The sequence below is a fragment of the Mesoplodon densirostris genome, chromosome 13, assembly GCF_025265405.1.
Source record: "Mesoplodon densirostris isolate mMesDen1 chromosome 13, mMesDen1 primary haplotype, whole genome shotgun sequence".
Classification (NCBI taxonomy): Eukaryota; Metazoa; Chordata; class Mammalia; order Artiodactyla; family Ziphiidae; genus Mesoplodon; species Mesoplodon densirostris.
In genome coordinates this window covers 66,360,936-66,375,748 of record NC_082673.1, presented here as the reverse complement: position 1 = coordinate 66,375,748, position 14,813 = coordinate 66,360,936, and the positions used below count along the sequence as shown (strand labels likewise).

Below are 14,813 nucleotides of genomic sequence, written 5' to 3'. Positions count from 1 at the left end.
GTGATGAAAAATTGATGTGTTAAACATAAAGTAGTTAAATATAATTATGTGCAAATCATATATATGTTTAATAGACTAATATATGCATAATAGATATATGCTCAATAGGAAATTGAAATAGGCAAATGTTCTATCCATTATGTTCACTTTTTTTATCTGACCCAGGCACAGAGCACCATCAGTAGATATCTGGGATGGAACATCTCAGGTGTTTCACGTAATCTGTGTGTCCTACAGGACCATGCATTGAGGATAGCTCCTCTAGATGGGCCGGGTATCCATGCAAAACTTTAAAATAACTTATGATCCTTTTAATTGGCTGGTTCCTCCTGTAATAAATGAATTTTCTTTGTGGAGAATTAGATCCTGGGAGGAAAGCTAGTGGGAGCATTTGGTGAAGGGGTGGGGGAAATGAAAGACAGGGGTGGTTGGAAAGAATGTTTTGGATGGCAATTATAAAAACAAAAACGATTTACAAACCATCTCTTCCTGGAGAAGGCCAACTCTGCTGATATTTCTGAGGAATTCTCTTTCTTAAACTAGAACCCTAGGGCTTCCCTGGTGGCGCAGTGGTTAAAATCTGCCTGTCAATGCAGGGGACGTGGGTTCGAGCCCTGGTCCAGAAGATCCCACATGCCGCGGAGCAACTAAGCCCATGCGCCACAACTACTGAGCCTGCGCTCTAGAGTCCGCGTGCCACAACTACTGAAACCTGCACACCTACAGCCCGTGCTCTGCAACAAGAGAAGCCACTGCAAGAGAGACCCGCGCACCACAACAAAGAGTAGCCCCTGCTCGCTGCAACTAGAGAAAGCCTGCGCGCAGCAACGAAGACCCAACGCAGCCAAAAATAAATTAATTTAAAAAAAACAACAACAAAGCTAAAACTCTAATCTTAATCAGAGGCAGAGAGAAGTAAGAAGAAGAAAAAAATAAGGCTCAGGATTTGGAGTCAGATGGACCTGGGCTTGAGTTCAGCGTCCATTGCTTATTAGGTGCAAGACCCAGGGCCCCGAGCCTCAGTTTCCTGTTCTGGAAAATGGGGTAATAATGGCATCTACCTCACTGATTTAAATAAACTGATAGATATGAGTGCTTAACACAGTGCCCAGAACTCAGGAAAAGAGTCGTTACATGCTTGTTTTAGTCAATAGTGATAAAAATAATACTAATGGGCAAGATGCTGCCGCTGTTGCTCCTGATGGTGGTGGTGGTGGTGAATGTGATCGTATTAGTTTGCTCAGGCTGTTATAACAAAATACCGTGGACTGGGGGGGTTAAACAACAGAAATGTACTTTCTCACAATTCTGGAAGCTAGAGGTCCAAGATCAAGGTGTCAGCAGGACTGGCTTCTGTGGAGGCCTTGCTCCTTGGCTTGTAGATGGCTGTCTTGTCCCTGTTTCCTCACCTAGTCTTTTCTCTGTGCCTGTCTGTGTCCAAATTTCCTCTTCCTGTAAGGGCACTAGTCAAATTGGGACTAGGGCCCACCCTAAGGGCCTCATTTTAGCATAAATACCTTTTTTAAAGCCCCATTTCCAAATACAGTCACATTCTTAGGTACTGGGGGTTAGGGCTCCAACCTGCGAATTTGGGGAGGACACCATTCAGCCCATAGCAGTGATGATGAGCATGGTGATGGTGATGGTGACGGTGACGGTGACGGTGAGGATGTTACCTGAAGGAAAGGGCAATGCCTGGAGAATAGAGAGTCACGTGGGCGCCTTCTGAGGATCCCTTCTTCACTTCTCCCTTTCTCTCACTTTCCAGTTACTGGTTCAGATTTGCAGGAAGGGGGCGGGGTACCAGAATTCTGTCTCCTCCCTGTGGACTGCATTCTTTTTGTCCATCAGACCAAGGGATTTGGGGAGGGCTAGGAAGGTAGCATCAGGTTTGCCTGTGCACGGCCTTGACAAACATGGAATCCTGTCTTCTCCATTGCAAATGTTTTTTATTATCATCCACAATGAGTTTGTACCCACATATGTTAGCATTTGAGCTAAACTAAATGTAAGGAACAGAACTGATCATTTAAAGCATGTAGTTTCTTTTTTAAAAGTTAGCTATTACAAACAGCCTAATAACTCATTTCCTGAAATATATTTCAAGACTCAATTATACCTTAGTAATGTTTGGCAGTTTGAAGAGTTTTTGCTCTATTCTGTATAGCAGATGAGTTCTTACAGAATCCTCATCTCATTTAATTTGTATGTCACTAATCGTGCATGTTAGTGCATGCACCAAACTAAAGAAGCTGGTGGTAAATTCTTCAGGTAATAACCACATACCTAGCCAGTACCTAATATACCTGTTTACAAGATCGAAACACTATATTCCATTTGTATAAAGCTGGAGACATTTCTGTAGAGTTGAGACCTAGATTTAAATCCCAGTTGAGCTGTGAGATCTTGAACCAGTTTTTTTTTTCCCCTGAGCCTCAGTTATTTCACATAACTGCGTACTGCCTGTACTTCACATAATATAACAGGGAAATGATCATTGTACCAGTTTTATTGCCATAAGCTTTATTGCCATGATGGTCAAAATTAAGTGAAACAATGTTCATAGAGCACCTGCAACAAGGCTTGGGTCACAGAAGGTTCTCAGCAAAGGTTAACTCAGAACAGAATTCCCCAGGTCCACATGAGGGATAGCTTTTTACTCTTTCTCCTAACTTGTAATGGTTGACTCTCCATCTTTCTCGTAGCCACATTAAGAAATAGTCAGGCCAACAGAAGTGAAGCATAGAGAAGCGCACCCAAGCCAGGGTACATATTCTTTTCTGCCCCACACCCACCAAAGAACTGCTGAAGTTGGTTTGTCACAAAGCCACCAGCCCATCTGTTCCATATAAAATGTCCTCTTCTCACAAAAAAGGAGTCAGAGTCCATGTGGATGATTTCAAAAGGAAAGAACTTTTTAACTTTAGAATTTGGTGATGTTTCATTTATGTGATTTACTGGGTTGACTGCTAGTTCAAATTGTATTCGATTTTAAGTAAGTAATTGTGATTTTGGAGCCAAGTAGACCCCCACACACACTCATACTCACATTCACTCATGTTTCTCAGTGAGATGTGTCCGTTGGATACAGTTGTAATCAAAATTGCAAAGAGGGATTGACAAAAATAAGTCCTGCTATATGAAAAGTATCTTGTTCCCTTTGGTTTCCTTGTAATGTCAGCAAGATATATTCCTGACATAGACGTGCTACCCTATTTAAAGTAATTTCAACATTCTCTAGATGCTTCCTTACACTCCGGGGTATCAAATTTCATGGAATTAGATTAACAGGGAAGTTCAAACAGTTTATCCAGAAACAGTACCCTGCAGTTGAATTGCCCTTAACAGCTTGTCCAATGTACTCAACATCCATTCTTTGATTTATTTGCACATCAACTCTGTGAAAGTTATCATATATCCCCAATATTAAGTGGCTTACTTGCCTAAGTTCCTAGTAAGTGGCAGTGCCAGGACTTCAACCCAGTTTATTCCCTTAGCAGTCATTTAGGAAGAACCTATCATGTGCCAGGAGGTAATGGGGATGTAAAAGCACAGGCTGTTTCTGCCCTCAGGATGCCCTAGCCTAGTGGAAAAGACAGACAGACGTGCAGTGGTGATGCACTGTGATAAGTTCCACAGTGAAGCCTGCACAGGGTGTTGGGAAGCACCGGCGAACAGCACCTACACTGGCCGAGGGAGTGAGGGGTCCAGAGAAGGCTGCTGGGAGTAGGTTCCCATCAGTCTTGAAGTAGGAGGTACCCAGAGGCTCAGGGTAGGAGCAGAAGAACAATTCTAGGCAGAGAAAATAATAAGTTCAGAACTAAAAAGATGATGGAGAGCGTGGACCATCAGGAAACTGTACCTCGCCTGGAATGCAGGGGGAGGAACAGCAGAGGATGCGTTGGATGGGGTGGTGGGGTCAGACCTTGTGAGCTGTATTAAGGGGTCTGGTCTTTATTCTGGAGGCTGCGGGGAATCACTGAATGGCTTTGAGGAGGCCAGTGATACTCAAATTCCATATTGGAAAAGCCACTCTCACCACAGGGACGGCCTCCTTGCTGGAGGGGCAAGACAAGAGGCAGGGAAAAAAGGGGGGCTAACATTTTAAGCAGTTAAATGATAAAGGTTGTGCTATGTCATTGGGGATGGAAAGAAAAAAAATAGGTGGTTAAAATTATAGACGATACATTTATGTGGGTTATATTTATCCTGTTTTTTCCTTCTTCTTTCGGGCAAACCCCTTCTCCCCCAGCCTCCAAATGAAACACCCTAATTTTCTTACCCAACATGAGCAAACCTGAATATTTTTACGCAGAAACAGGTATACTGGAACAAAAGCCACATCTTCAGAACGGCCTCTGGAACGAAACTAAACCAAATCAATATTTTACATGGTTTGTGTTCTTAGCACGCAGCTGGGTTTAATCTGTGGTCAGAAACCATTTGAAAGAATAGAAGAGGGAGAGGTTGCCTGTGCTGGTGACACAGGAGAGAAAATATCGGGCAGGTGGGAAGAAGGCCACTCATAAAGCCAAATGCTCTAATAATTATGTTGCCCTTTCCAGCCCTATAGATTGGATTTCCTCAGTGGTGACTAGCTTTAAGAAGGAACAAAGCGTTCGCATTTGGGTATCTACAGCCCCAAGGATTCTAACATTCTTCATGCTTCCCTCCCAGTCGAGGTCCCCACGGGCGGAGCAATGGAGCATCATCGTACAAGTCTGGCAACAGCCCACCCTCCCCACGGGAGAAGGACCTTCTGTCCATGCTGTGCAGGAATCAGCTGAGTCCCGTTAACATCCATCCCAGCTATGCGCCTTCTTCCCCCAGTAGCAGCAACTCCGGCTCCTACAAGGGAAGTGACTGCAGCCCCGTCATGAGGTGAGGGCCGTCTATCTCCCAATTCATGACTCTTACTTTGTCCTACTTGGTAAGCTTCTCTTTAAAAAAAAATTTTTTTTTTAATGACACAACTCTTTTTTTTGTTTGTTTTTTTGTTTGTTTGTTTTTTTGCGGTACGCAGGCCTCTGTTGTGGCCTCTCCTGTTGCGGAGCACAGGCTCAGCGGCCATGGCTCATGGGCCCAGCCGCTCTGCGGCATGTGGGATCTTCCCGGACCGGGGCATGAACTCGTGTCCCCTGCATCGGCAGGCGGACTCTCAACCACTGCGCCACCAGGGAAGCCCTAAATGATACAACTCTTGATCCCCTGCTTTATTCTGTCGTACAGCACTTCTCTTTCCTTTCCCACGCTCAGCTAATCCTTCAAGGGCTGCTGCAGAAAGGACACGAGCCACAATTTCATTTCTAATAAGGTTCCGCAGTCCCAGGAGTTCCTGGCTAGGCAGAAAACATGGCACAGCGGCAGTAGGAGGGTCCTGTGCATTTCCCTCCGAGCAGAGAAGAGCCATTCGTGTGTTTGCTCATTCATTCAAACACCAGATGTTTACTGAGCACCATGTGTGCCCAGTACTGTGTAAAGCACTGGGAATAGAGCAGTAAACAACCGAGATGGTCCCTCTGCTGACTGCCCAGAGGAGAAGAAAAATATTAGTTATCTAATGACAGAAACACATTAGGATTCTTCTACAAGTACCTGTTGTTATATGTGCATGTAAAAGGTGGGGCCGGGCTCCAGCTCGGGCTGGAGGGGTCAGAGGAGGCTTCTGAAAAAGTGAAATTGAAAGGAGATCTGAAGGTCAAGCAAGGAATGAATTAGTCCCCGGGAGGCATGAGGGTGCAGAAAAAAAAGGAACTGCGCATCCAAACAGGCCCTGACAGGAGAGCTGGGAACTGGACGCTGGACTCGGGCCACCTTGGATGGAACACAGGCTCAGGGGGAACAGGGCTAGTGCCGCGGCTTGGATGCGGTCCCGAGTCCGGGAAGAAGCTGCCAGCCCTCCTCCTCCGGTCTTCCTCCTCCTGGGCATCCCGGTCTCATTAGTCAGCTCTTACAGCAGAGATACCCACCTCTTGGCCAGGCCTAAGAGGGGCCAAGATTCCAGCAAGTAAGTTTTGAAGAGCACTGGGCGCCTCTCTTACAAAACCTATCTGGTGAGACTGGACTAGCCTTTTGCCCTGCAGAAGAAGGAAAGTTTCCACCAAGTCAGCACACTCACACCAGGGACTGATGTCAGAACAATCTGAATTCAACTAACAACAATCGGGACCTTTAGGCAAGTGGCACATTGTGTGGAAGCGAGGTCACCTCGCTCCCTGCTGCCCTCCCACCTGCCCCTACTCATTGTCCTTTAACATAATAGCCTGTTACTCTGAACTGCCAGGCAGGCCCGTGGACAATTGTGCATTATTTTATATGAGATCATCCCTAGGCCACAGAAAATCTCCCTCTCGCCTGTCCCCGCCCCCTCCACAAACACCCCGCCCCCAATCTTCCCAGTTTGAACAGTCCTAAGATTGGCAGGTGGATTATTGTCCCCCTTCTGAAGTGAGGTCACACGCTGCTGGGGTTTAAGGTCCCAGCAAATGGCTGCCATTTCTTTTCAACCTGTTAGCTGTGCCTTAACTTTTCTTTTTATAGAAAAAGTAACATTTTGTTACTTCGATTGTTTCAGGCGATCTGGAAGGTACATGTCCTGTGGTGAAAATCATGGTGTCAAACCCCCAAATCCAGAGCAGTACCTGACTCCTCTGCAGCAGAAAGAGGTTACAGTGAGACACCTGAAGACCAGGCTCAAGGAGTCTGAGCGCCGACTGCATGAGAGGTGAATCCACGTTCCTTGCACGCTATGGTTTAGGACCTTTTCTTTTTCCATAAAATGAAATATGAACCCACACAAGAAAAGAAGACAAATGACTTCATTTAATTTTTGTCAGATTTCTTAAATCACTCTCTCAAAGGAGCTATTTTATAATCCTGCGTGATTTGGCTGTTTCAGGGGTCCAGGGAACCCTCCTGGGTTGCAAGGGATCCTCTGCTTTTTCTGGGTGTGTCCAGCTTTGATGTGAAAAATCGGGTGTGTGTGTGTGACTATTTTTAAATGGCTGGAACACTTGCAGGAACAATCCCATACTTCCAGCAGAATGGGTCACACACAGTTGGCCCCTGTGAAGCCCTGTTTATCTCTGTGAGAGAGTGGATGGCCTTGTGCATTGTGATTCCTACAAGCTATTTCTGTGCTGAAGGAAGAGGTTCATTATTCTAGGCCAAGTGTTATGGTAATTAAAAAAAAAAAAGAAAATACAGCCCAAGCTTAAGAGATCTTATCCCAGAGAGAAGAGACTTCTGACATCTTGGGACAGGCCAGAGTTTCTGCTTGATGGTTTTTCCCTGTCATTTATTGCAGTTGACAAGCAGAGCTCTGACCAGAGTGGCTTTGAACTGAGGGTAAGGGTGACATGAGTCATACCCTACTTTCTGGAAGTCTTTGGTTTATGATTTGAGGAATCTATGGGACGGTTTGAATAGTCATGGGAGGGAGGTATGGGAAGGCAGTGAAACTGGAGAAGAGTCAAGCCTAAACTTAAAGAAGCAATACTTACAGCATCTCTTCAAATATGTCAGGATCCTGACTACCTGATCTTCAGAAACACTGAGAATATGAGGACATATATTTACACGGACTATGAAGAAATTATATGTAAGGAGGAAATTTTTGACAAATATCTGGAAATAGGGTCCTGTGAAGGATCTAGAAAAAAATAGAATAGATTCCCTTCAGTGTAGGATGGATCCAGTGTCATCTTGCCTGAGAGGAGATAGAATGATCAACATTTCACAAAGTCCTTGCAACATGTAGCTTTTTATGATTTAAATAAATTTTTAAGAAATTATCATTGGTATATGATCAGAACTGTTTTGCACTGCTAAAGCTTATCAGTCTGCCTTCTGCCTTTGATAGGTAATTAAAAGTGATACAGACTTTCCTTCCACAAATTGTTTTGTGGACATAGGAAAGAGTAGACTATGGAGATAAAAGCAGGCGAAGAGACACTAGTGTGTTCTCATAAAACAATTGCCAATATTAAATACAGGACTACCTCAGAGATATTGCAGGTTCGGTTCCAGACCACTGCAATAAAGCAAATATTGCAACAAAGTGAGTCATATGAATTTTTTCACTTCTCATCACATATAAAAGTTATTTCACTACACTAGAGTCTACTAAGGGTGCAATAGCATTATATCTAAAAACAATGCACAAACCTTAATTTTAAAATACCTTAATTGCTAAAAAATGCTAACCAGCGTCTGACAAAGCAGGGTTGCCACAAACCTTCAGTTTGTAAAAAAAAAAAAAAAAAAAAAAGACACTATCTGCGAAGCACGATAAAGCAAAGTGCAGTAAAACGAGGTGTGTCTGTATCGAATAGAGGATAATGACTGAAAAGTACTTAGTGAAATGTCAGACATATGGTGGGCACTCAAAAAGAAAAAAAAACCAATAATAGCATTTTTTATTCTGATTCTAGTTACTGTTATTATTTTAGCTATTTTACAGTTAAGGGGGCAGTTCGGGGCTAATAAAATTTCAAAACTGATTTAACCTGTATGTTTCCGGTGGGAGAGCACGGGCTGGGCCGGGCGCCAGAATTGCTTGCTGCCTGCTTCACAGTTGGCCTTTTTCTGAGCAGGGCTTGTCTCCTCTGGCTCTAGGGAGAGTGAGATCGTGGAGCTGAAGTCCCAGCTGGCCCGAATGCGGGAGGACTGGATTGAGGAAGAGTGCCACCGGGTGGAGGCCCAGCTGGCCCTCAAGGAAGCCAGGAAGGAGATTCAACAGCTCAAACAGGTCATCGAAACGATGAGGAGCAGCTTGGCCGATAAGGACAAAGGCATTCAGAAATATTTCGTGGACATAAACATTCAAAACAAGAAGCTGGAGTCTCTACTTCAGAGCATGGAGATGGCGCACAATGGCTCCCTGAGGGACGAGCTGTGTCTCGACTTTCCGTGTGATTCCCCGGAGAAGGGCTTAGCCCTCAGCACGGCTTCTGGCCCGACGGCCGAGCAGCTGACCCCGGAGGAGCCGGCCACGGAGGCGGGGGCCAACAGCGAGCTGCTGGGGGAACACAGCGCGGGCCGCGGCACAGATGTGTTCGATGAGCTGGTGACAGCCACCACCGTGGAGGCCGGCGACCTGGAGCTGCTTCGTGCCAGCCCTGGGGCAAAGATCCTCGAGTTGGAGGGTCAGGAAGAGGGCAGCGCGGTGGCGGAGCAGGCCGTGCAGACCGACGTGGTGCCCTACAGCCCTGCCGTCTCCGAGCTCATCTGGCACGTGCTCAAGCTCCAGGACCCCTGTCCCTCCAGCTCCACGTCCCCCGAGGATGAGTCCAGGGCCGACTCGATGGAAAGCTTCCTGGAGTCCATCTCTGCCCTCGTGGTCGATTTAACTCCAAGAAATCCAAACTCTGCCATCCTCCTGTCTCCCGTGGAGACCCCGACCGCCGAGGTGGGTCCGGAGGCACGTGGGAACCGCCTCATGAGAGAGCTGGATTTTGCAGGCTCCGCGGAGGAAAGGCTGAACGGCCTGGTCCCGCTGTCCGGCGGGGGCGTCGTGGGGCGGTACTGGAGCAGCAGTTTCCTGGTGGATCTCCTGGCCGTGGCGGCCCCCGTGGTCCCCACCGTGCTGTGGGCATTCAGTACTCAGAGGGGGGGAACAGATCCCATCTACAACATCGGGGCCTTGCTGCGGGGCTGCTGCCTGGTGGCCCTGCACTCGCTCCGCCGCACCACCTGTCATATCAAACCCTAGAGAGAAGATGTCACTTCCGTGTGCCAGTCTGTCCCGTGTGGCCTGATGCCAGGTGGAGAAGCAGCGGGTCGACCTGTGGCGGTCTCCGTTCTGTCGTTTTTGCTCCTCGGTATTTGATTTGCACTATATTTAGTTGAAGCCTGTTCACTGTTTAAAACGGGAGGTATCTTCGAAGGCATGGACACCTGGTTCCAGTACATGTCCCACCTGTGTGATATAGAAAGCATGCTCATGATCCTGCCGTGTCGTCTGAGGTACCCGTACTTATCCTAGTGGTGCAGGTAGAGAAAATGCAAAGTTTGCACTTTCAAGACAGCTTCTATAAGGCTGGCATGTTATCTCCTTGCTTTGCTTTCTGCCGTTTTAAAATGTGTAATTGTTACAGCATTCCAGTGGTCTTGTGCATAGCAGGGGACTGTAACCAAAAAGAACAATGTATTTGTGTAATTGGTTTGAAGAAGTCTTGATAGCTCCTTAGCGTCTTACTTGGAGTTGATAAGGTTTGAGTGTTTGCAGTTTTCTACTAGATGTAGCTCCAGAGTCTTAAATGGCTTGTCTGTTCTTAAACCTGTTAATTGATGAAACTATATGTAAGGTTTACATGGTATTAACTTATTTTTTGCTTATTATATATAGTGTTTTATTGAAAATCGTTTGTAACCACACACTTCAGCATGATGAAAATAAAGATTAGTGTTTCCACTTCAATAAATGTTCTATCCTCCTATAAAATAATTATCTCTGTGATTTTACTTTTACATATGATAAGAAAGACTAAGTGGATAGCAGATCCTTCCATCTTTAACAGTAGGGATCTGTAAATATGGAATTAAGTGATAAAGAGGGAAAAATAATTATTAAAGAAAGGTGAGGACATCCTGCTCTGTCTTTTAAAAAGCATTGTTTCTGAAGACAAGTAGTTTTGATTGTTTGTTTGCTCTGAAATTATCCATACACTTGTTAGTCCACATATTTATTCAGTAAGGATATATTGAGTATTTTCAGGAAGGTTGGGCTGATTTTGTTTTAAAGCATGCTGGGGGTTCAGAGAGAGAGAAAATGCTGCACTGTATGTGTCCTCCCCTTGGAATAATAGGGTGAGAGTGGGTGGCTGGGAAGGGATGAGACAGTATTAAATCTGTATTACTTTGTTCCTCACACCAATCTTGTGATATGGGTATTACTCTACAGATAAGGGAGCTGAGCCTTAAAGAGGGAGATTGCTCAGGATCTCATCTTTCATCTCTAGCAGCCAAGATTTCAAGGGTCTGCAAAGCAAATGACTTTTCCACTTTACACACAAATGGAAGAGACTGGGGAATATCCTAAGTTTTCACCCAGAAACTCTTCTTCCACAGCACTTATCACCTTTAAACGTACTGTATTGTCACTTACTATGTCTTGCTTATTGCCCATCTCCCCCACTAAAATACTAGGGCTCTGAGGGCAGAGATCTGTGTTCCGTTTCGTTCACAGAAAAATGTCAAGGACTTAGAACAGTAGGTGGCATATTGTAGGGGTTCTAAAAATAGCTGTTGAATGAATTCATCCAACAAATACTTACTGGGTGCTCACATGTTAGGCACTTTGCTAGGCCTGTCATCAATAGTGAAGGAGACAGACAAGGCTTCTGCCTTCAGGGAACTTATATTCTGTCTGTGAAAGACACAGAACATGCCAACAAATGAACAAATTAATTCTGGATAGTGGTAAGTGCTTCCAAGGGAATGAGGTGCTTTGACCAAGACTGATGGGGACAAAGGCAAGGAACACCTGTCTGAAGAAATACCATTAGTGCTAACGGATGATAAAGAGCCAGCTGTGGGAAGATATGGGGGGTAAAATTTTGCAGAAAGAACAGAGGCAAAGGCCCTGAGGCAGAAAAGGGCTTGACATGTTAGAGGGGCATCAAGGAGACCAGTGTAGCTAGAGCAGAGTGAGGGGCACGGGGGTGGTTAGAGAAGTGGAAGAGAAGCTAGTTCATATGGGGCCATGTAAACCATGGTAGGGTTGGTTTGAATTTATTCCCACTGCAATGAGAAATATTAACAGACTTTATACAGGACAATGATACAATCTGGGTTTTTTTCTTTCTTTCTTTTCTTGACTCTGTGGCTGCTATTTGCAGGATGTATTGTACGGAGGCAGAGTGGCAGCAGGAAGGCCACTGTAATGGTCCAGATGAGTGACGACAATTTGGAGGTAGAAGTGGATATAGAGATTAAGTTGAATAATTAAAGATAGATCTTGAAAATAGTACTGATGCAATTTGCTGATAGATGGGATGTGGGGAGGAGATGAGGTAGGGTTTAAGGAAGAGAGAAATTTAGGATCACTCAGGTTTTTGACTTGAGCATCTGGGTCAATAGTGGTGTCATTTACTGAGAATGGAAAAGTTCAAGAGAAGCTAGTTTGGGACAATAAATTTGAGAAGTCTGTTAAATATGTGGAAATGTCAAGTGAGTAATTGCATGTATGAATGTGAAAATCACAGGAGTCATCAGGGCTAGGGTTATAAAATAGGGGTTCTTCAGCATTTACATACTGTTTAAAACCATGGGATGGATGAAATCATCCAGGGAGAGTGTAAAGAGGAAAAGAAGGCCAGGGACTGAGTCCAAGGGCACTTCTACATCTAGATAGAGGTAGAGGATGTAGAACCAACAAAACAGCCTGAGAGAGGCAGCCCAAAGGCAGGAGGAAAACTAGGTAACTGCAATATTCTGAAAACCAAGAGCAGAGAATGGTCACCTGTGTTGAAATCCTATTAGGAAGTTGAGTAACATGAGAACAGATAGATGTCCACTGGCTTTGACAACGAAGTCTTAGTGGCTGTCAAGATCATTTTCTTTGCAAAAATGGGGATGGAAGCCAGATTGGAGTGGGTTGGAGAGTGAATGGAAGAGAGAAAGTGGAAATCAATGTGTGCAGCTAATTTTTTTTTGAGGTTTTACCCTGAATGGGGAGTAGGGCAGTGGGTAGCAGTTACAAGGGGATATGCGTTGCAAGGGTGTTTTATTTTTCAATATTGAGAGGAGATCATGTTTGTAGGCTTTTGTGATTGAGCCAATGAAGAGAAAGAAACTGACGATCTAGGAGAGAAAGAATTAATTGAAGGAGGGAAGTCCTTGAGAAGACACGAAGGGACAGGATGGAGTTGTGGAGCGAGGTGGGCTGTCTCAGATAGGCTGTTTCTTCCGTGGGATACACACGTGCCTCAGGCATACATATGGGCTCTTACACAGCACACGCTCAGTAGCAGAGGGACTTGGCTGAAATGGAAGGGAAGCTGTTTCTGGAAGTGAATCACCGGAAGCTTCCCAAACTAATGAGCCATGCTGACATAGGTCCCTTCCTGTAGTCTAGCCCAGACTAACATCTAGATACTGCTATCTTCCTTACACTCCCTCCTTGTGTTTATTTTTCATCATTACTAAATTAAGCATTTTTAAGAAAAATTACAATTTGTTATCCGTTTGTTGCTACAGAAACGAATAGAACCACATAAACTCAGAACTGTTCTTCATCAGTTCAAGATGGATGGCAAGATGGGCGCTAGCGAAGAAGAATTCTCTGTGAACTGCAAATGATTATGTTGATTACCACACTGGAGGCAGCTGATCCCAAAAAGCAACTTGCTTTGTTGTCTTAACGACCTGTATCTTTTCTTTTATGCAAACCAGCAGATTCAAAGAAAGTTAACTCATTTGAAGCAGTGGACACAGTGTAGTGAAACTTGTTATACACATGGAAACAAATCTGTGCAAAGGTAAAACAGGAGACCCTGGCAGTGGCTATTCTGTTTTTCTTTTTCTCCCTGCCTCCTTCCCCCACCTTTTCCTCCTCCTCCTTTCCCTCCTCCTTTCGATATGTATTGTGGAAAATTACTGCTTTTACTAGAACAAAGTCTCTCACAAATGAGTCCCTCAGAGTAAATAAAAGATGGATCATAGCTTGCATTTCAGAAGCCCAAGGCGTTGGCTGGTTTTGTGGACAGGATGATCTGATCCCATAGAAAGAATTGCCTCAAAGTTGCTTTCCGTAACTTGGGTGACTGTGATGTACGAACAGGCAGGAAAATGGAAAAAGAAGAACAATTCTACTCTATTGAACAAATTGCTGTCCCATCAAAGCAAATGTTAAACGTTTCTTACAGTTATGTGTGCAAACATTCCAATTTACAAGAAAAGATTTTTCCCAAAGGGATATGCTGACCTTTCCAAGTTGAGCTGTTCAGAAAGGGGAAAAAATGCAATACACCCAGATGCCAAGTGTTTCTGACATTCGTGGCAGGAGAAAAAGGAAGTCTGTGATTTGCATTTGTCATAGGCCCTGCCTAAGTAGTGGTTGGGTCCAATATGTTTTTCTCTTGAGGATTTTTCATATTGAAAGTTTGGGGGTAGGTTCCGACTTCCATTTTGGCTCAGTGAGCACTTTTACAAACTTCACTTATTCCCAGTCTCACCAGGCAAAATGTGTACAATGAAGCAGTAACCTAGGCAATTAAAAATAGCAGTTTACAGAAATCAAATCTTAAAAGAATGTCAACAATCTCCCAATGGTCCTGGAAAAAAACCAATTGGAAAGTCCAAATAGAATATAAACAGATATATTATAATATATATATTTTATATTTATATAAAATATAAATATCAATAGAATGTTTATATCAGGTAATTATTTTCAAACCACTGGAAGACATTCTCTGCTGTGACTACTGATTCTCCCTCAATCACAATGATTGTGGTAACTAATGGTTATAACAATGATTCCAAAGAATTTTAAAATTAAAAAAGGTTTAAATGCTACTCAAAAGTTTGTGTTAAAGGACTGGAATATTTCAGCAGCATTTAAGTTTTGTAAAAGGTGTGTCTCTCTCAAAAATAAATTTTCAACGTAAAAAAACCCAATACACAAAACATAAAAGTGGTGTTTGGAACAGGGCACCAGGCCTGCAGACCTCCCTCTCATCTCCTGCAGTGGTTCCAGTGTCACCTCTGCGAACAGTTTAAAAACCAGTTCACTATATACCAGGTTCTTTGAAAACCGCCACTTCAAGTAAGATCTCCTATGTGGTAACTCTCAGTTCATTGGAAGACTA

The 14,813-nt window shown here is 44.2% G+C and overlaps 1 protein-coding gene across 3 annotated transcripts in view; it reads left to right on the top strand.

Moving 5' to 3' along the window:
- SYBU (syntabulin) overlaps positions 1-10,368 on the top strand; it is a 71,145-nt gene extending 60,777 nt beyond the window's left edge. For all 3 annotated transcript variants that reach the window (XM_060115794.1, XM_060115793.1, XM_060115795.1), the window contains 3 exons: positions 4,678-4,881; positions 6,575-6,724; positions 8,617-10,368. In XM_060115794.1, the coding sequence (XP_059971777.1) occupies positions 4,678-4,881; positions 6,575-6,724; positions 8,617-9,712 (1,450 nt within the window). In that variant the 3' untranslated portion in view covers positions 9,713-10,368. The remainder of the gene's footprint in view (positions 1-4,677; positions 4,882-6,574; positions 6,725-8,616) is intronic.
- The last annotated feature ends 4,445 nt before the right edge of the window (positions 10,369-14,813 follow it).